Genomic DNA, 15,910 nt, shown 5'->3' on the forward strand with positions numbered 1-15,910 from the left:
AACCTCAATATTTTGTCGCCAATTTTCAAAAAGTGTCGCCAAAAAAAGTAGTGTACATTTTTCCAAGTGTTAATTTAGTCTATTAATGTAACAGGCAATGAAAATTACAAAAGATGGATTAGTTAATACTTTAATTACAACAAGCATTAACAAAATGTTACAAAGTGTTACATGAAGATCCGTCGCGATTTTAGGGCTGCCCACTTGTTGAATGCAGTTTCAAAGTCTAATTTTTCACATCTGTACATGCTGATTCTCATTAAATTCTCGAGAGATGAGACGCAGAGCTTATTTCTGATGTCAGTTTTTATGAGGTTCATCCTACTGAATCCACGTTCACAGTCCTCAGTGCTGACAGGTGACACCAGTAGTCTCTCAGCAGCCCCCCCCCCCCTTATGGCTAGCTTCACAAAGCTTGTAGCGAATTGCTTCCAAAATCCCAAGAATGATCACTGAATGCTGTATAAATTTTCTCGACAAGAAAAATAGGATCTCCATTCCCACGAATGAAACTTACACGAGTCAACACCTGGCAATATTGGACCGTATATATAAGCGTAAATTCACACCCAATTTAGGGATTCTTTCACTCCTGTATTTTGAGAAATAAATAATTATTAATTATGCAAAACTGTTTTTTTTTTTTTTTGCTATTTCTTGTTGCGGAGTTTAAGTCTCTGCAACCGTAACACGGGACTGATGGCAAAAGGAAAAGATCAATGAGTAAAATGCTGCACTGGCGACAGATGTAATTGTGATTGAGATTTTTTTCCATTTGCTTTGTATTTATACACAGTAGTCGGTACTTCAAAGGTTATCAGTTTTCTATGAAGGTTCAGCAAAATTATTGTATTGGTATATGTATAAAAAAAACAACAGAAGGATTAGCCATACAATTAATTGTATCTGTTCTATTCGCGTCTTCAGAAGTCGGTCAGTTGTAGGTATAGTGCGGTAGCATGATTGACTGTATCGCAGCATACAGTACTCAGCCCAGATGTCAGCATAAGCAGATTATGATGTAACAATGCACTGTAAAGATAGGGTTGTCAATAAGAACAAAGGATCGTTTGTGTAACAGATTGATTCCAATGCATTGCTTAGTCAAGTTTATGGCTTCCTTTCGTTCTGGCTTTAAATTTATTCAGTCCAAATCCATGATTGTATGTACAAATTAAATAACCAAAAAGTATGTCGCCAAAAAAATCGCCAGATGGGATATTTTTGTCGCCAATAAGGAAAAAAAATCGCAATTTGCGACATTGGCGAAGCCCAGGACGATCCCTGATCTGTGTATTGATACAAATATGCATGCCAATTTTTTTTCCATCTATGTTGCGTGATTTTTGTTTAAACCTGGTTAAAAGGTATTTATCCAAAAATGTAAGAAGTCTTTAAAAGCAAACAGCAGCTACAAAAATTGAATCACATTTTGTAATTACAAGTTTACAATATATAATATAGTTTTTGATCTATCTTGCTTACAAGTAGGATGAATGGGTGGATGGATCGACACACCAAAGCATAAAACTGATTTTCCCTCCCTGGGATGGATGATGGAGAGAACACAACAGCACACCAATGCCTCCCTCCCTGGGATGGATGAATACTAGATATTGTTTCCATCCCCAAAGCACTATTCAAACAGAATTTTGTTCAATAACAGCATATGGTCATAAAGTATTGCTACAAAGTTTTACCTAAATACTGTGCCTGCTGTATAGGTTATATAACTTTGAAGAATAAAACATACAACTGATATTCCTACCACTGTTGCCATGGCCACCTGCAAAATAAATGATAACCAATATAGCCATCCCTTTCCTAATGCAGGCATGACAAAACCTATCCAAAGCAGTGACACCTTTCATTACATTTCAGCTCCAGCACAAAATATTCCGGCGTAACTCTGATTTGATTTATCTTGTGTTCTGAAATTACACATTGAAAAACAAAGTACTAATAACAAGAGTGCTTGATATGTTTGAAAAATGAATCACAGTTCATACATTTCCCTTTCTCTCTATTAAGTCTCCCTCAAGGGAGTCCCTCCTGTTGCGGAGTTTTGCTGATTTCTCCTTTTCATGTAGTGAGTTGTTCAGGTCTTCAGCTGACTTCTTCCTTTCACAGACTCCAAACTCCTGAAGACTTTCTGTCTTGCAACTGGGGCAGCAAAAAAAGTCCATTAAGTGGATTTCATTTGGATGAATCGGACACCTCTTCCTGACCCGACCACTGAATACATTACCACATGAACGGCACAATATATTTTGAAGCTTTCTGTTGCAAATGCACTCTGATGTCAAACTGCCATATTTCCTATTCTGAAGCTAGAAGGAAAAACAAATCTTCATTAGATATGCTGTTACTCAAAGGTATACAGAACACACAAACCATTTTCCACCTATGATTATAGTTGTTATTGTTGTTGTAGGGTTTAAAGCCATTTTCAGCACAAGATAGGCTATACATGGCGGACAGTATAAATGGTGAAGAAAGAACCCGGGAAAAACCTGGAAAGAACCACCGACCCACGAGAAGCTACTGGCAAGCTTCCTTACATACCCACATTGGCCGAATCCAAGACTCGAACCCACGCAGACAGAGGTGAGAGGGATACAAAGGTGATCCACAAACTGGCCACATTTTTACAGAATTTTACCAGGGAAATAAATTATTGTATTTTTTCAAAGCTTGTTGTTTTCACTCTTTCTTGTGTTACTGTTTATTTGAACCTAAACAAGTGACATAAACATGCTGTGCTAACTTTATTAGAGAGTAAAAATGTTCTAAAGGTTGCTCAAGAAGGCATTCTGTTTGAAAATTCAACATGGATGTTTATTAGCCCGGTAAAATGATTTCCATCTTTCATTTGAGTACTGTGGTAACAAGAAAGATCTCTCACCACGCTAAATATGTCATGAGGTAGAAGACTAATTACAAATGATCTGAATTAAATAAAGAACACCAAATCGGTAATCAATCGGTTTGTTGTGCAGAAAATAACTTTCCAACAGATTCAAGATTATATTCTTCCATTTATGTAGATCTATTACCTAACTTAATTTGAAGTTAAATGAGTTAAATTTTTACATCTGGAGGGGTGGCAGTGAATTGTTGCTGCCATCAAGCACCTAAATTTTATACTGATGCTAAGGCCTTAGACCTTCAAACTTGACAAGATTATAAGGAAATTAAAATAAATTCTATTTAATATTACAAAAATGCATAATTATTTACAGCTAGATATGAATTTCTTCCAATATACTGAAACAAAAATTAAATGCCCCTTTAAAAGTTCAAGGTATTCCTAGTCAACTTCAGGAAAAATCCTGAAAATAAATATTTCAAAAAGTGGCAGACAGAAGTTAATGTAGGCTCACAAAACAGTGGTTAATCTAATGATATGTCAGATTTCTTTTTGAACATATGATACAGTTAAGAATGTGCTTGTCAAAAGAACTTAGATCGGCATATCAACAGGAATTTTTTTTTATGTTAATGATGTAGGCATAACAGCAACCACCCATTTCTCAACTCATCATACTGATCTAAGATATTCTTTCACGTCAATTCTTGATTAGTATCAGATAGTATGTGAATTTTTTCCACAGTCAGTTCTTGATTAGTATCCCATAGTATAAAATTTGATTTTTTCTAGTCAATTCTTGATTAGTATCAGATCATATAAAATGTGATTTTTTGCCCCCAGTCAATTCTTGATTATTATCAGATAGTATAAAATGTGATTTTTTTCCCTATTGATCCAATTCTGCCAAACCTACCTATCTTCCTGTTGGGTACATTTTACAGTAACCAATTTCTGTTTACCTTCTAATACTGTTGTTACCACCAAGGACTAGGAATCCTGTCTGCTACTGCATGTGTGTGTGCATGTGTGTAGGTGGTGAAATTGCATTAAAGATAAGAAACTTTCTAAATTTGATAGAATGAGCAAAAACAATATTCTGCCAAGAAGGCAACTAAATCTTTGGCATGATTCAGCCAGGGCTCAAATCTGAGACCTCCCACATCCAAGGTGGATGCTCTAACCATTTTTGCCACCAGAGCTGTCTGATTACAGGATAAGAAACCACACGAAATTAATTCCATGTGATTGCAAGGAAAAAATCAAATGGAATTATTATGAGTCTACAAAAGCAACAGCAACTGCATTTTGACATCTTTTACTGAAAACATTACCTGGGTAGCATCATAAGTTTGATTGGACTTTTAATATTCCTCTTTAAAAGATTTCTCACAAACTGACCAGTTAAAGTTTTAGTATAACCCATACATAATGGTGAAACATTCATAAATTTACAACAAACTGTTGATCCACATTTTCCAAATCAAATGGTTACCATAAAATTTGATCTGAAAAATACCAACAGTGCAATCTCTATCAATAAGCAAGAGTAACTTAATTAGTACAAAGTTTGGGTACTGTGTAAAATGTTTTTAATTAAGTACAAAAGGGTACAAGCTATAAACAGTGTAAAAAGACAAATTCTTTCACACTAAAATAGAATTTTCAAAATACATTAGAGAAGGTCTTAGTTGTTCAAATCATGCTTTGACTTCAAACTTAAAGTAAATTAGCATGGTCAAGTTCCACAAATTACCTCAAGTTCACAAGTTATCAAACCTGATAATTGTGTTCATTACATAACATATACATTTATTTAATAAAGTTCCACTTTTTTGGCAGTTACTTCATATATGTATCTCTATATCAAAGATATATCAATCCAATAATTTACAAGCAGGGTATTTTGTGCTGAGGGGAGAATATTTAGCCAAAGGTTAACTTTTTAAACAAATTGCATGGTTTGTGATGATTAAAAAAAAAACATGTACATAATGGAATTTAGCTTTGAATATTTTGGGAAGTAGAAACTGACAAAAGTAGATTCATACATTTGTCCTGCATTAAATAAAGAAAAACAGAAATTTGTGGAATAAATATTTTTTTTAAAAATGTAAAGAAGCTAATTTAGTGTTCTGGAGAGAAGCATAGTGAATGGGTCAAAATCTCTTTCTTCAGTCCAAGTGGATCACTGCAATAAAGATCTACAATCTAAACTATGTTGGCTATAAAAATAGGGAAGGTATTGTACAGCCATTATAAACAGTATTAAGTCCCATGTTCAATGAACTATCTTCACAAAATCAACAGTATTATGTGCCATGTTCACTGCAGTGGTTTCAACAAATCAACAGTATTATGTGCCATGTTCATTGATGTGGCTTTGACATACAGACAGTATCAAGTCCCATGTTCACTGCAGAGACTTCACCAAATCAACAGTATTATGTGCCACATTCACTGTAGTGGTTTCACCAAATCAACAATATTAAGTGCCATGTTCACTGCAGCGGTTTCAACAAATCAACAGTAGTATGTGCCATGTTCTCTGATGTGGCTTTGCCATATAAACAGTATTATGTGCCATATTCATGGCAGTGGTTTCAGCAAATCAATATTATGTGCCATGTTCATTGCAGTAGTTTCAACAAATCAACAGTATAATGTGCTATATTCACTGCTGTGGTTTCACCAAATCAATACATGTATTAAGTTCAATGTTCACTGATGTGGCTTCACCATATAAACAGAATTATGTGCCATGTTCACTGCAGTGGCTACAACATATACACAGTAGTGTGACATGCTCACTAGTGGCATCACTAAAACAGTATTATGTGCCAAGTTCACTACTATGGCTTCACCATATAAACACCATTATGTACCTTGTTCACTGCTGTGGCTTCACACAGAGTTCCTGCATCAAAATGATTTTTATTTTCCATGAGAGTTCAAAATTTTAAAGAGAAAATGGCAAATTTCAGGAGTCATTTTTAAAGTCTGATACTCTGATTAAAGACAAAATACTTTAGTTGACGGCATGTGTGCAATAATTACACATCTTAATTACCAGACTCAATCATGGCTACCGACATACTATGACAATCATTGCAAAATCATTCACTGCAAAGTTGCATTGGAAACTTCATATAATTTCTCTAAACAAAATTTTCAGCTTAGATTTTTTTTCCTCATCACATTCCAGGCAATTTTATGACAAAAACGTAATTTTTCAAGGAGGTTTCTAGGATATTGTCACTGGAATTTAAATTCCAGTTGGACTCCAGGACCTCCTTAAAAATCAGGAGGGCATGGGAACAAATGTTCACCATATAAAAAGTATTATGTGCCATGTGCTATAATACAAGTCACACGGGTCATGTAGGCATTCAACACCAACTACTTTAGTAATGGGTGTCACATCCATATTCCTTTTTGAAGGTCATTATTTAGATGCCCCGATAGGTGCATAGAACAAAATCAATGTTAAAGTATGTAGACATTTGTGGATGAAATGAACCTAAAGGTGTGATCCAGTACAATATGGATTGAATGTTGTATGCTGTGATATCACAATGAAAGATACGCATATTGATAAACAAATTCGTATTACCCTCAACTGTAACGATTCCACTTTTTTGTTCTTTTTTTTAACCCAAGTTTAGTACTTGGTCACTACTGTAAAATTCCATAGCAATAGATAATTTTTGTCTGGAAGTTTCTTGGTGACAGTTAAGGTGCAGAATATTCAATAATCAGGATTGAATAGACTTTGGTTAAAGAAAATTAGTGTCAAATTTTCAAAGAACAATTTCTATTTAATTTAATGAGTAAATGGGCATACATGATCCATATGACTCATGCTATAATGTTCTGCATGATAAGTATGCAAAAACATAACACATAGGAACAGTAACTAACTTAAAATAGTTTCTCTGCTGTATATTGAAACTAAACATGTTGCCAATGAAAACCTAATTCACACCAGATAAATATTGGAAATACTAAAATTTTGAAGAACTTTAACCCCCAAAATGGGAAATAAATATTAAAATCCTTGAAATTATTGATATTTGACAACCTATATAATCTAGTACGAATCTGTGGAAATATTGAAAAAAATCAAATTTAATCAGTGCCCTATCGAAAAATGGGTGTTACTATTCGAAAGCTGAATAAGTATACGAATACTAAATGAAATGTTGGAATACTAGCTGACTTATAAATGCATGAAACTGTCGGCTTAGTTCTCATATTTACCCCTGACGGATTTCTCATAAATGACAAGGCCTGGTTCAGAGCTCTTCCTCGAGACTGTGACATACTGGTCAGGGTGGAATCCGGCTGCAGCAGCAACTTCGGGTGTTCCGTTGAAGATGACATTGTTTAGCGCAAAGCAATCTAGAAAATGAAACTTACTGTGTAACCAATAGAACAATAACATATATTTTAAAAATATTCTAATTATGTAACCTCTTCCAGCTTTTGGACGACTCTGCAATTATACTTCCAATGTTGTTACAGTTGGTAAGCCTATGGTCTACTGTATAAGGTGCCTGTCTGTTTGCTCATATGACTTATACGCTCGTATTTGATTGGATGTTGATATTTTAGTCAAAATGGCGGGAATTACTGGTGCATCTTTGACAAATTGCAGAACCTTACAGGAGTATCTCCCAGGAAACAAACTTACTGTATTTTACGGATTCTGACAATTATTCTCGAGAAGGAAAGTCTTAAAATAGTCATCAGACCTCAGTTGAGTTTTCAATTACACCATGGTAATGCCAAGCTGACACAAAATCTATTGAAGAAGTAAATGGCCATGGGCGCCAGCAGGATTTTTTTTGCAGGGGAGGGGGAACTCAGTCACTGCCGGGAGAGTTAGTTGCGTAGTTCCGTACGCAAGTAGTCTCAAACTAAAGCTAATATTTACTAAGCGTTTTGAACAAAATCTTTTGATATATTTTCAGCTTCATTTGCATGATTAAACTTGACGGAATTTATAAATATATTTGCAGTATGATTTCCGTGGGGGGGGGGGGTATATGCTGCGGGCGCCCGTGTAAATGGCACCTACCAAGCAGAGAAATATGCAGTGTTTCAATAGCCAGTGGACTAATAGAAAAATCAGATAACGAAAACATAAACCAAATATTGAGGAACTTTCAGACCTACGCAAATCACGTGCAACACGTGCAAGTGGAACGTGCAACTGAGAACATGGTGAATAGTAGGAAAATATCAGAATTGGAGGAGTATTTTAGAACAAGGAGAATTTAGACGGGGGTGGGGGCTTCCTGGAATGTGCTTTTCGAGAAGGTACACAAGAGATAGATATGTCTGATATACCTTTAGACCGAAGACCATCAGTGGTGGCGGCAATGGTAGCCTCGCAACTGAGGAACAAGGATTTTGTGAATCCAACGGATGCATTAAATAAGGATAGGATTTGAAAGGCATATCATAAGACCAAAGGGAATACAATCAGTAGTCCCATATGGAAAAAAGTGGTTATTGGAGAAAAAAATGTCAACGTCAATGATCGATCATCCTTTCGGCGGAAAATTAAGAAAAGACAGAGGACTTGCATGTAGCGGACCTGCCAATACGAGATATCCATAAAAGCTACTGTAAAGCGATTTGAAAAGGAGTTTAAGTCAAGGTCACGGCTGTGAGAAGGGGCACGCACCCTCTAAAACCTATTAAAAACAGGATAATGATATTGGATATTGAAAAAGAAGAAATACGGAAAATTAAACCAGTCTTCTTTCTTCGCGGCTTTCTAGACAAGACATGGTGCAAGGGTTGTATTTATTACATAAAATACTGGGGGAATACAAGTCATCGGCCTAAAATCTGTCCAACACCCCAATATAAGAGGAAAACGGAAAAGAGTAAGACAAACAGGTGTACGTGAGATAACAATATTCCCTAAACAGAATGTAAAGATAACGGAACAGACAGAGAAACAAACTGATGGAGATAGTGATAACAGCAGGGAAGCAGAGAAACAAACGAAGGCATTTCAGTCCATGGACACAACGAAATCAAAATCATTATATACAGAAACAAGAAGTATTAAAAAAGGCCCACAAAAAACAGCAACAAAAAGTAGCAACAAAGAAACCAAGAGTAATGAGAATAAAGATGAGAAACAAAAGGACGCACATCAAAAGATCGAATGATGTTAAGGAATCAACAGCAATGGCAGCAACAACCACAAGAAACAACGCAGAACAAAACCAAACGAAGAAGGGGATAATACAAGGCAATGGACAAGGAGCAAAGAAACAGAAAAAAGAAGCTCACCTTAAATGCGCAATGATGTCATGAGATCTACAGCAAAAACAACAACGTGAAAATGAGAAGAACAATCAGCAACCAATTATGAAGAATACAATTCAATTTAAAGATGTGTGTGTGTGTGACTCTTTATAGCGATGTCTAGTACTGTGGCATCATGCCGCAGAAAAGTAGCGTCATGTCCCACCCAGTCGCATACACTAGGCCGACCAGTCCTAACACGAACCTTTTAAAGCTGAGCGTCTCGCGAGGCAACTGTTGGTAACATTAAGTCTTTAGTATGAGGCGGACGCTGTAACCACTAGGCCACCAGAGCTGTCAACTTAAAGATGTAAGGAATACAAAGAATAAGCAGAAGCAACAGCAACGCTAAGATCAATATCAAGTGCAAGCAATAAACGGGAACAAAAAGCAGCCTCTTATAGAATGGAAGACAATAGCGGGGAACGTGAAGAAAGAAAAAAGTAAAACAAGGAAACTCGCAAATTCGTTGGGTAAGAAAGAAGTACAATCACAAGAAACTGAGGAAAATGGAAATAATGGAGATGAACTGGAGAAGAAAAGACACAAGAAGGGAGAAGCAGAGGAAACGGACATCCATGGAAAGAATTACTACAAACCGAGTTTCTATGAGGAGTTAAAGAATAATTTCTATGAATGTAGTGACATATCTATGGCGATGACGCCAATCAATCCAGTAGAAACTTAAAAGGTTTTTTTAATTTGTTTTTAAACTAAATAAGGACATCCTTAAATAAAAAAATATTCAGTCATACAAAAGTATGAGAGTGGAAAGACAGACAACTATCACGCACACACCAAAGGTAGTGGAAAGGACAACCATGAAATATTTGGCAATGCCCAACTAAATTCTTTTACAGATACACAAAGGTAAATAACAAAGGGTGATAAATAACCAATACTGCTGACCTCAGGGCAGAGTTTGCTCATCAATCTACCCTAAAGGGATAATGGAGGGAAACACGCCCAGCAGACAACTATCTGAGAAGATGGAAGTACTGAACTTTGACACCAGGACCGCAACCTTGACTTGGTAGGAAAGTAAAGAACCTCCACAAATTACTGACTCAATAATACATTAACGCATTCGGGCAACCATAAAGTTTGGAAGCGGGCATCTCGCAAGTTCTAACCAGCTAAAATTGCTGGGACTGACTAAGTTTCCCCACAAACAATGCATCTTACACAATATATAACAAATATATATTTTAAAAAAAACACCCCAAAAGGCGTCATTAGACATATGAGCAATGACAGTACTAGACGATGTCATTTAATTAAGCTTTAAAACTTTAAGAGTGAGAAAACAGCGTTGATATTTAAAACGAATCTCAAAATATCATTCTGTAACTTTGAATTTACATTGAATGTGGTGTGGAAAATATAACACAATCGGAGGCAAGTTAGAGTCGTGTGTTTGCTGTCAGAATCTATGTACATCCTAGAGAGTCATCATTGGCCAATGTAATACGCTTCGGTTTAAATATGATTTTATTTCCTCATTTGTATGAATAACATTTACAATCATTACAATATAGATTTCAAGAAGGTTAAATCCAAATGTGTCTTTTAAATTCTTCGGATCTATTATTTTATTATTATTATTATTATTAAGCTATTGTCTGCTGACGCCATTATGATGCTAATGTATGTAAATACATTTTAAACCTCACTCGTATATCAATGGGTGAAAACGTTACGTCAGAGAAACTTGTATCGCTGCAAACAAATGAAGAGTCCAGTGATACTATTATTTACCATAGTCACCAAATTACAAATATTTATTTTGCCTGGATACAAGGGTCTACCATCCTATTTCTCGATAAAGTTCGGATGCACCGGTCTCAGTATTTTATATTTCAGCTGATTCGTTTTGTTTTTGTTGGCTTTTTGTTGTTTTCTTTTTCGTTTCTTTTCTTTCTTTTTTGAGTGTGTGTGTATTTCTCACGGTTTCATAGTATAGAAGTAAAGCGTCACTAATAAAAGTAGAAACGGACTCGTTACAAAAATAACGCTTTAAAACTTGGCATTTTGTTTTCTTTTCCATTTGTTTTCAACGTAACATGTTATGAGAGTGAAAATAGCGCATCAGATGATTTGCCAAATAATTGAAGCCATGATTTCATGAGAAGTAGGGGAAGGGGTGATAAGAGGGAATTAAACCACGGAAGAAAGAAAACATTAAGTCTACACGTATACTAATTTGTCTTTCATTTACGTTTGGTTAAAACATGTTCTTTTAATTTAGTAGCATTATTATGAAAAAGTATTATATAAAAGCCGAAACGTTTGTTTTATCATTGAACAGCATACTTAAATGTATATGATAACTTATGATAAAATCAAAGCAGAATAATATATGTATTGAGAAACTTTGGAAGAGTTCCTTGGTCACCAATTAATGATTGTTTTGGTTACGATGTGATTATACAATCACATCGTAACCAAAACAAGAACATATATAACTCCAAAGTGCCTGCCTTACAGTTACTTTTGGATTAATGCCATACAAGGTTGGCTTAACTTAGTTTTAAAAGGACTAAACTTAGACTGGCGGAGGGGATTGTGTGCTATCTTTCATTTGCTCGGGGAGGGGTTTATTGTATGATGGGTTTGGTCTCACTAGAGTGCACCACATTTGAGCGCCGCTCAGTGAGGCGCTGATTTTTTTTTTTTTTCTTTCTCATTACGGCTAATCCCATTAAGGCGCAAAAAATCTCACTAGAGCGCATTCACAATAGGGCGCGGAGAAAAAAATTAAGTTCGACAAGATTGAATTGCCATCAAGTTTGATGTTTATATATATATTATAATATGTACAAAAACGGCTGTCTCGTCACTATTAGAAAATAATTACTAGACAGAAACCAGAGAACCATCAATACATATAATTTTATACAACTATTATACCTTACACCGGTTTATTCTTTTTTGTACGCAAATAAACAAGTAGATAAAAAATGTAATGCAAATTAAAATATATAAAGTGGTCATTCTTAGCACAAACACGATATTACATGAATAAAACAATATGGATACATATATAACACAAATGTGGAATGTCTACCAGGTCAACCTTCGAACGAACAATCATTGTGAGGTATGGCATAACCGCTTTAATCGTCTGGTCAACAAACATCATTCTAAAATCTGGCGTTTACTTATAGCAATTCGTGACGAGCAGGCAAGTTCCGCCGTTACACGACTGCAAATCACTGCAGGACAAGAAGTGGTACGTCCAAACAAGAAATATTTGGACATTGAAAAACGCATTCAGAGACTGACGGTAATGTAAAACGATGGGAGCATTGATGCTATTGAACTGATATCTGGTATTAGCCATATTCTGAATCAACCCATTTAAAATAAATATAAAGTTACAGTTAACAAATGTGTTTTTCATTCTGAATCAACCCATTTAAAATAAATATAAAGTTACAGTTAACAAATGTGTTTTTCATTGTTCGCGCTCTAGTGATACAAGTTCTTCGCGCTCTAATGGGATGCGCCCTAATAAGATTAGCTCTAGTAGGACAAAAATATTTTTTGCGCTCTAGTGTGATAAGCTCTAATGGTTTGCGCTCTAGTGAGACGTTACCGTTTGTTGATATTCTATCAAACCCGCTCATTCGTTATTTGTTTGATTTTGAAAGTTTTAATTGCATCTAGAATCTAAAAGCTATTACTCATGATCTCAAATTAATGTGTCAGTTGTAGTTTTCATCTTTAAATAGACAAATTCTTTGTTTATAACGGTTCTTTGTGTGTGTGTGGGGGGGGGGGTATTTTTAACGTATAACAATTTTTCAATCATACCGCTACGATGTCTGCAGCGTGGCAGTTTACAGTGATGTTTAACAGACATGTAGCATGATGTCCCAACCAATCACATTTATCGTGACACCAGGCCTACCAGCCCTAACACTAACCTCTTAATGCTGAACACCAAACGAGGTAGCTGGTTGTATCATTTTTTAAGTCTTTGGTATGACTCAACTGGGGGTTCGAACCCGTGACCTTCCGCATCCGAGCCAGACGCTCTAACCACTAGGCCACCGGTCCTGTGTCAACGTGTGCTACTTTATTGGTCAACCTTTAGACAAAAAATTATTTTACGTACTATAACGTTCTGTTAAAAAATGCAGAAAAGTTATTTTAAATCAAGATAAATACTTAGAATTTTCACTCACGATATACTATTCTTATATAGAAAAGTATCTACCAACATAGGAATGTTTCCTATAGAATCAGTTACTTTTTTACCAATAATTTGCATACTTGTTTATCTACAATATTTTGAAGATTTAAAAAATAACAATCACATCAAAGATTTTGTAAATATGGTTTAGGCACGAAAGTTGAAATTTTCTTTAAAAATATTTAGAGAGCAAAAGGGTTAGTTGCTTGGCAACTTTTCTGGCAAATATTTGTGTACTAATAGTAATTATATTTATTCAAGGATGATCTAGTTGTTATTCTGATAACATTTGAACATCCCCCAGCTTCTTTATCATGTATTAACTGTAAAAGCTACTTCAGAAAATATGAAAGTTTCCCCCATATATACTTTTCTTTATTCGGGTCTGACAAATAATATTTGATTTTATTTATTGAAAATTTGATAAAATATTCAAGAAATAAATCATTGTTATTTTATTAGTTTTCGAAAATATGCGCCCGCCCAAATTTAAACCTTTAATCATGTAATAATGAATGTGTACCCACATATACTCCTTTCTTTGCTTTCAGTAGTAAGATTTTGACCAAAAAAAATTATTATTTTGAAATTGTAACAATGCAGAACTGCAGTAAGTCATAGACAACCCATATCATTTTTAAAAGACCAGAGTGTTTAATGTTCGACAGTTTTGTTAAAAATTATTCAGAAACCAGTAGGATAAACATGTAGCATGTGCCAATGAGTTTGGAAAATATTTGACGAATGCAGTTTATTATTTTAAATATATACAAAGTTTTCGTAAAGAACTGATTGCATTTTTCATACAAGTTTTATTTGTAATATATGCCTATGCATTTAAACTTTTATGTCGTGCATTAACTTGAATGGACACTGTACAAAAACTCCGTTTCCCGCACATCTGTTCTTGCTTTGTTAACAATTTTAAGCTTTAATTATTTAATTAGTTATTTTTCTTTCTAAACTGCTGCAAGTCATGTACACCCAATGACATTTTGACCCGATAACATTTTTAAATAAGTGTTGGCATGTTTTAAGTTATACCTATAAATAATGAAGAAAAAAAATATGTTGATGGTTGGTGGATACAAACCCTTAAAGGTATTACATTATTTTATTAAAACAGCTGTTTATTATTTTCATAGTCTTTAATTAGATACGCCAACATTTTAACTTTCTGGAAATTCATATAAGCAAAAGGTTGAAGAAGCTGAAAGTGAGGTAGTTGTTAAACAGTGATTTATAGAAGAGGAGGATGGGTCTATCGTTTGTGCTACCTTAAATACAATAATTATAACATAATATTGTTTACTTTATTCATTTAAAAAACATTACAGCATTATTCAAAGCCATCAGTCTGTACTGGAGTGACATGGCAGAGATACAGTTATGTATATCTCCAAATTATGCTCGTCCGGACTTACGGTGTGCATTTACAGCCATGTGTTAGAATTCGTAACTCGCCGGAGACGGCTATGTTTCTTATTGATCTTGGGTTGTTTCCGGTCACTGAGGTATTCATTTATTTACCCCAAGGCAATCTCTAGACTAGGACAATCGACTTCAAAGGCGCCTTTACAGGTACCTGTTAACTGATGCTTAATTTGCCATTCGTGGATCAGAGACAACAGTCCTATGCTGATTAGCACAACAAATCATATAAATCAAAGTTAATTGTGCAACTTATGATAAAAACGGTCACTGATACTTTATTTGCTATGACTTTCATTTCCTCCAGTTTCTTCCATTAGTTGTTATTTTTCTTTCAAAGTTTCTTCTTTCTGCTCACGTATTTATAACAAAATGGAAAGCTAACATAGGAAGCAAAATTGGTGCAAACTCTCACTTTCGTAGACGGTGGTAGAAAATATGATACTGCAGTATTTTTTTATGCATTCCAATATTTATGTGGATTCACGTGGTAACTGCACAGACTTTGCAGAAATTGTATTTTTAAGCCAGTTGCATTTTTTAAATTCATCTCAAATATTTAGTACACTTTTTGACTTTCTAAAACTGGTTATTGACGATGAGTGCATAGGTTTACATTCGAACGCCGTGTTAATTATGCTAAGACGGACATCAAAAGCATGTGGTACATACTGAATAATTTATAGAACATAAGCAATTCTATATTCTTCATTATCTACCTATGATCTCACAAGTCAAATATTCGCACCAGCTTTTCCTTTGTAAATGTAGCCTTTGTGCACAAAATACGAAACTGGAGTGAAAGCAGAAACATGCTTAAACATCGTTTAGAAATGGTAAGAAGAAAAGATTCATTTTTTTCCCTCGAAATCTAAAACTGCTTCAACACGCTTCCCCTGGTCATATACAATTCTTGATGTCCCAAAAATATTTACCTCATGATCCTTTTCTGGGGGAAACGATTTTTTAAACTTATTGTTGACCGTAAACTAAGGTTGTATCAGCAAGTAAAATACTTGAGGGACAAATGTTAAAACAAAACCGAAGCCACTATTTAATGTGTCGTTGAAAAAGAAAAGAACAGG

General features: G+C 34.9%; 1 protein-coding gene across 1 annotated transcript in view; it reads right to left on the reverse strand.

Moving 5' to 3' along the window:
• Positions 1-1,014: 1,014 nt before the first annotated feature.
• The window catches only part of LOC149797557 (uncharacterized), a 48,523-nt gene continuing 33,627 nt past the window's right edge, over positions 1,015-15,910 (reverse strand). Inside the window, exons 2-3 of the mRNA XM_089962426.1 lie at positions 7,130-7,270; positions 1,015-2,330 (exon numbers count right to left, since the gene is read on the reverse strand). Coding sequence (XP_089818552.1) covers positions 2,004-2,330; positions 7,130-7,252 — 450 coding nt within the window. The 5' untranslated portion in view covers positions 7,253-7,270 and the 3' untranslated portion in view covers positions 1,015-2,003. The remainder of the gene's footprint in view (positions 2,331-7,129; positions 7,271-15,910) is intronic.

The sequence above is a fragment of the Sinohyriopsis cumingii genome, chromosome 6 (assembly GCF_028554795.1).
Source record: "Sinohyriopsis cumingii isolate HCF-2022 chromosome 6, ASM2855479v2, whole genome shotgun sequence".
NCBI classification, from domain to species: domain Eukaryota; kingdom Metazoa; phylum Mollusca; class Bivalvia; order Unionida; family Unionidae; genus Sinohyriopsis; species Sinohyriopsis cumingii.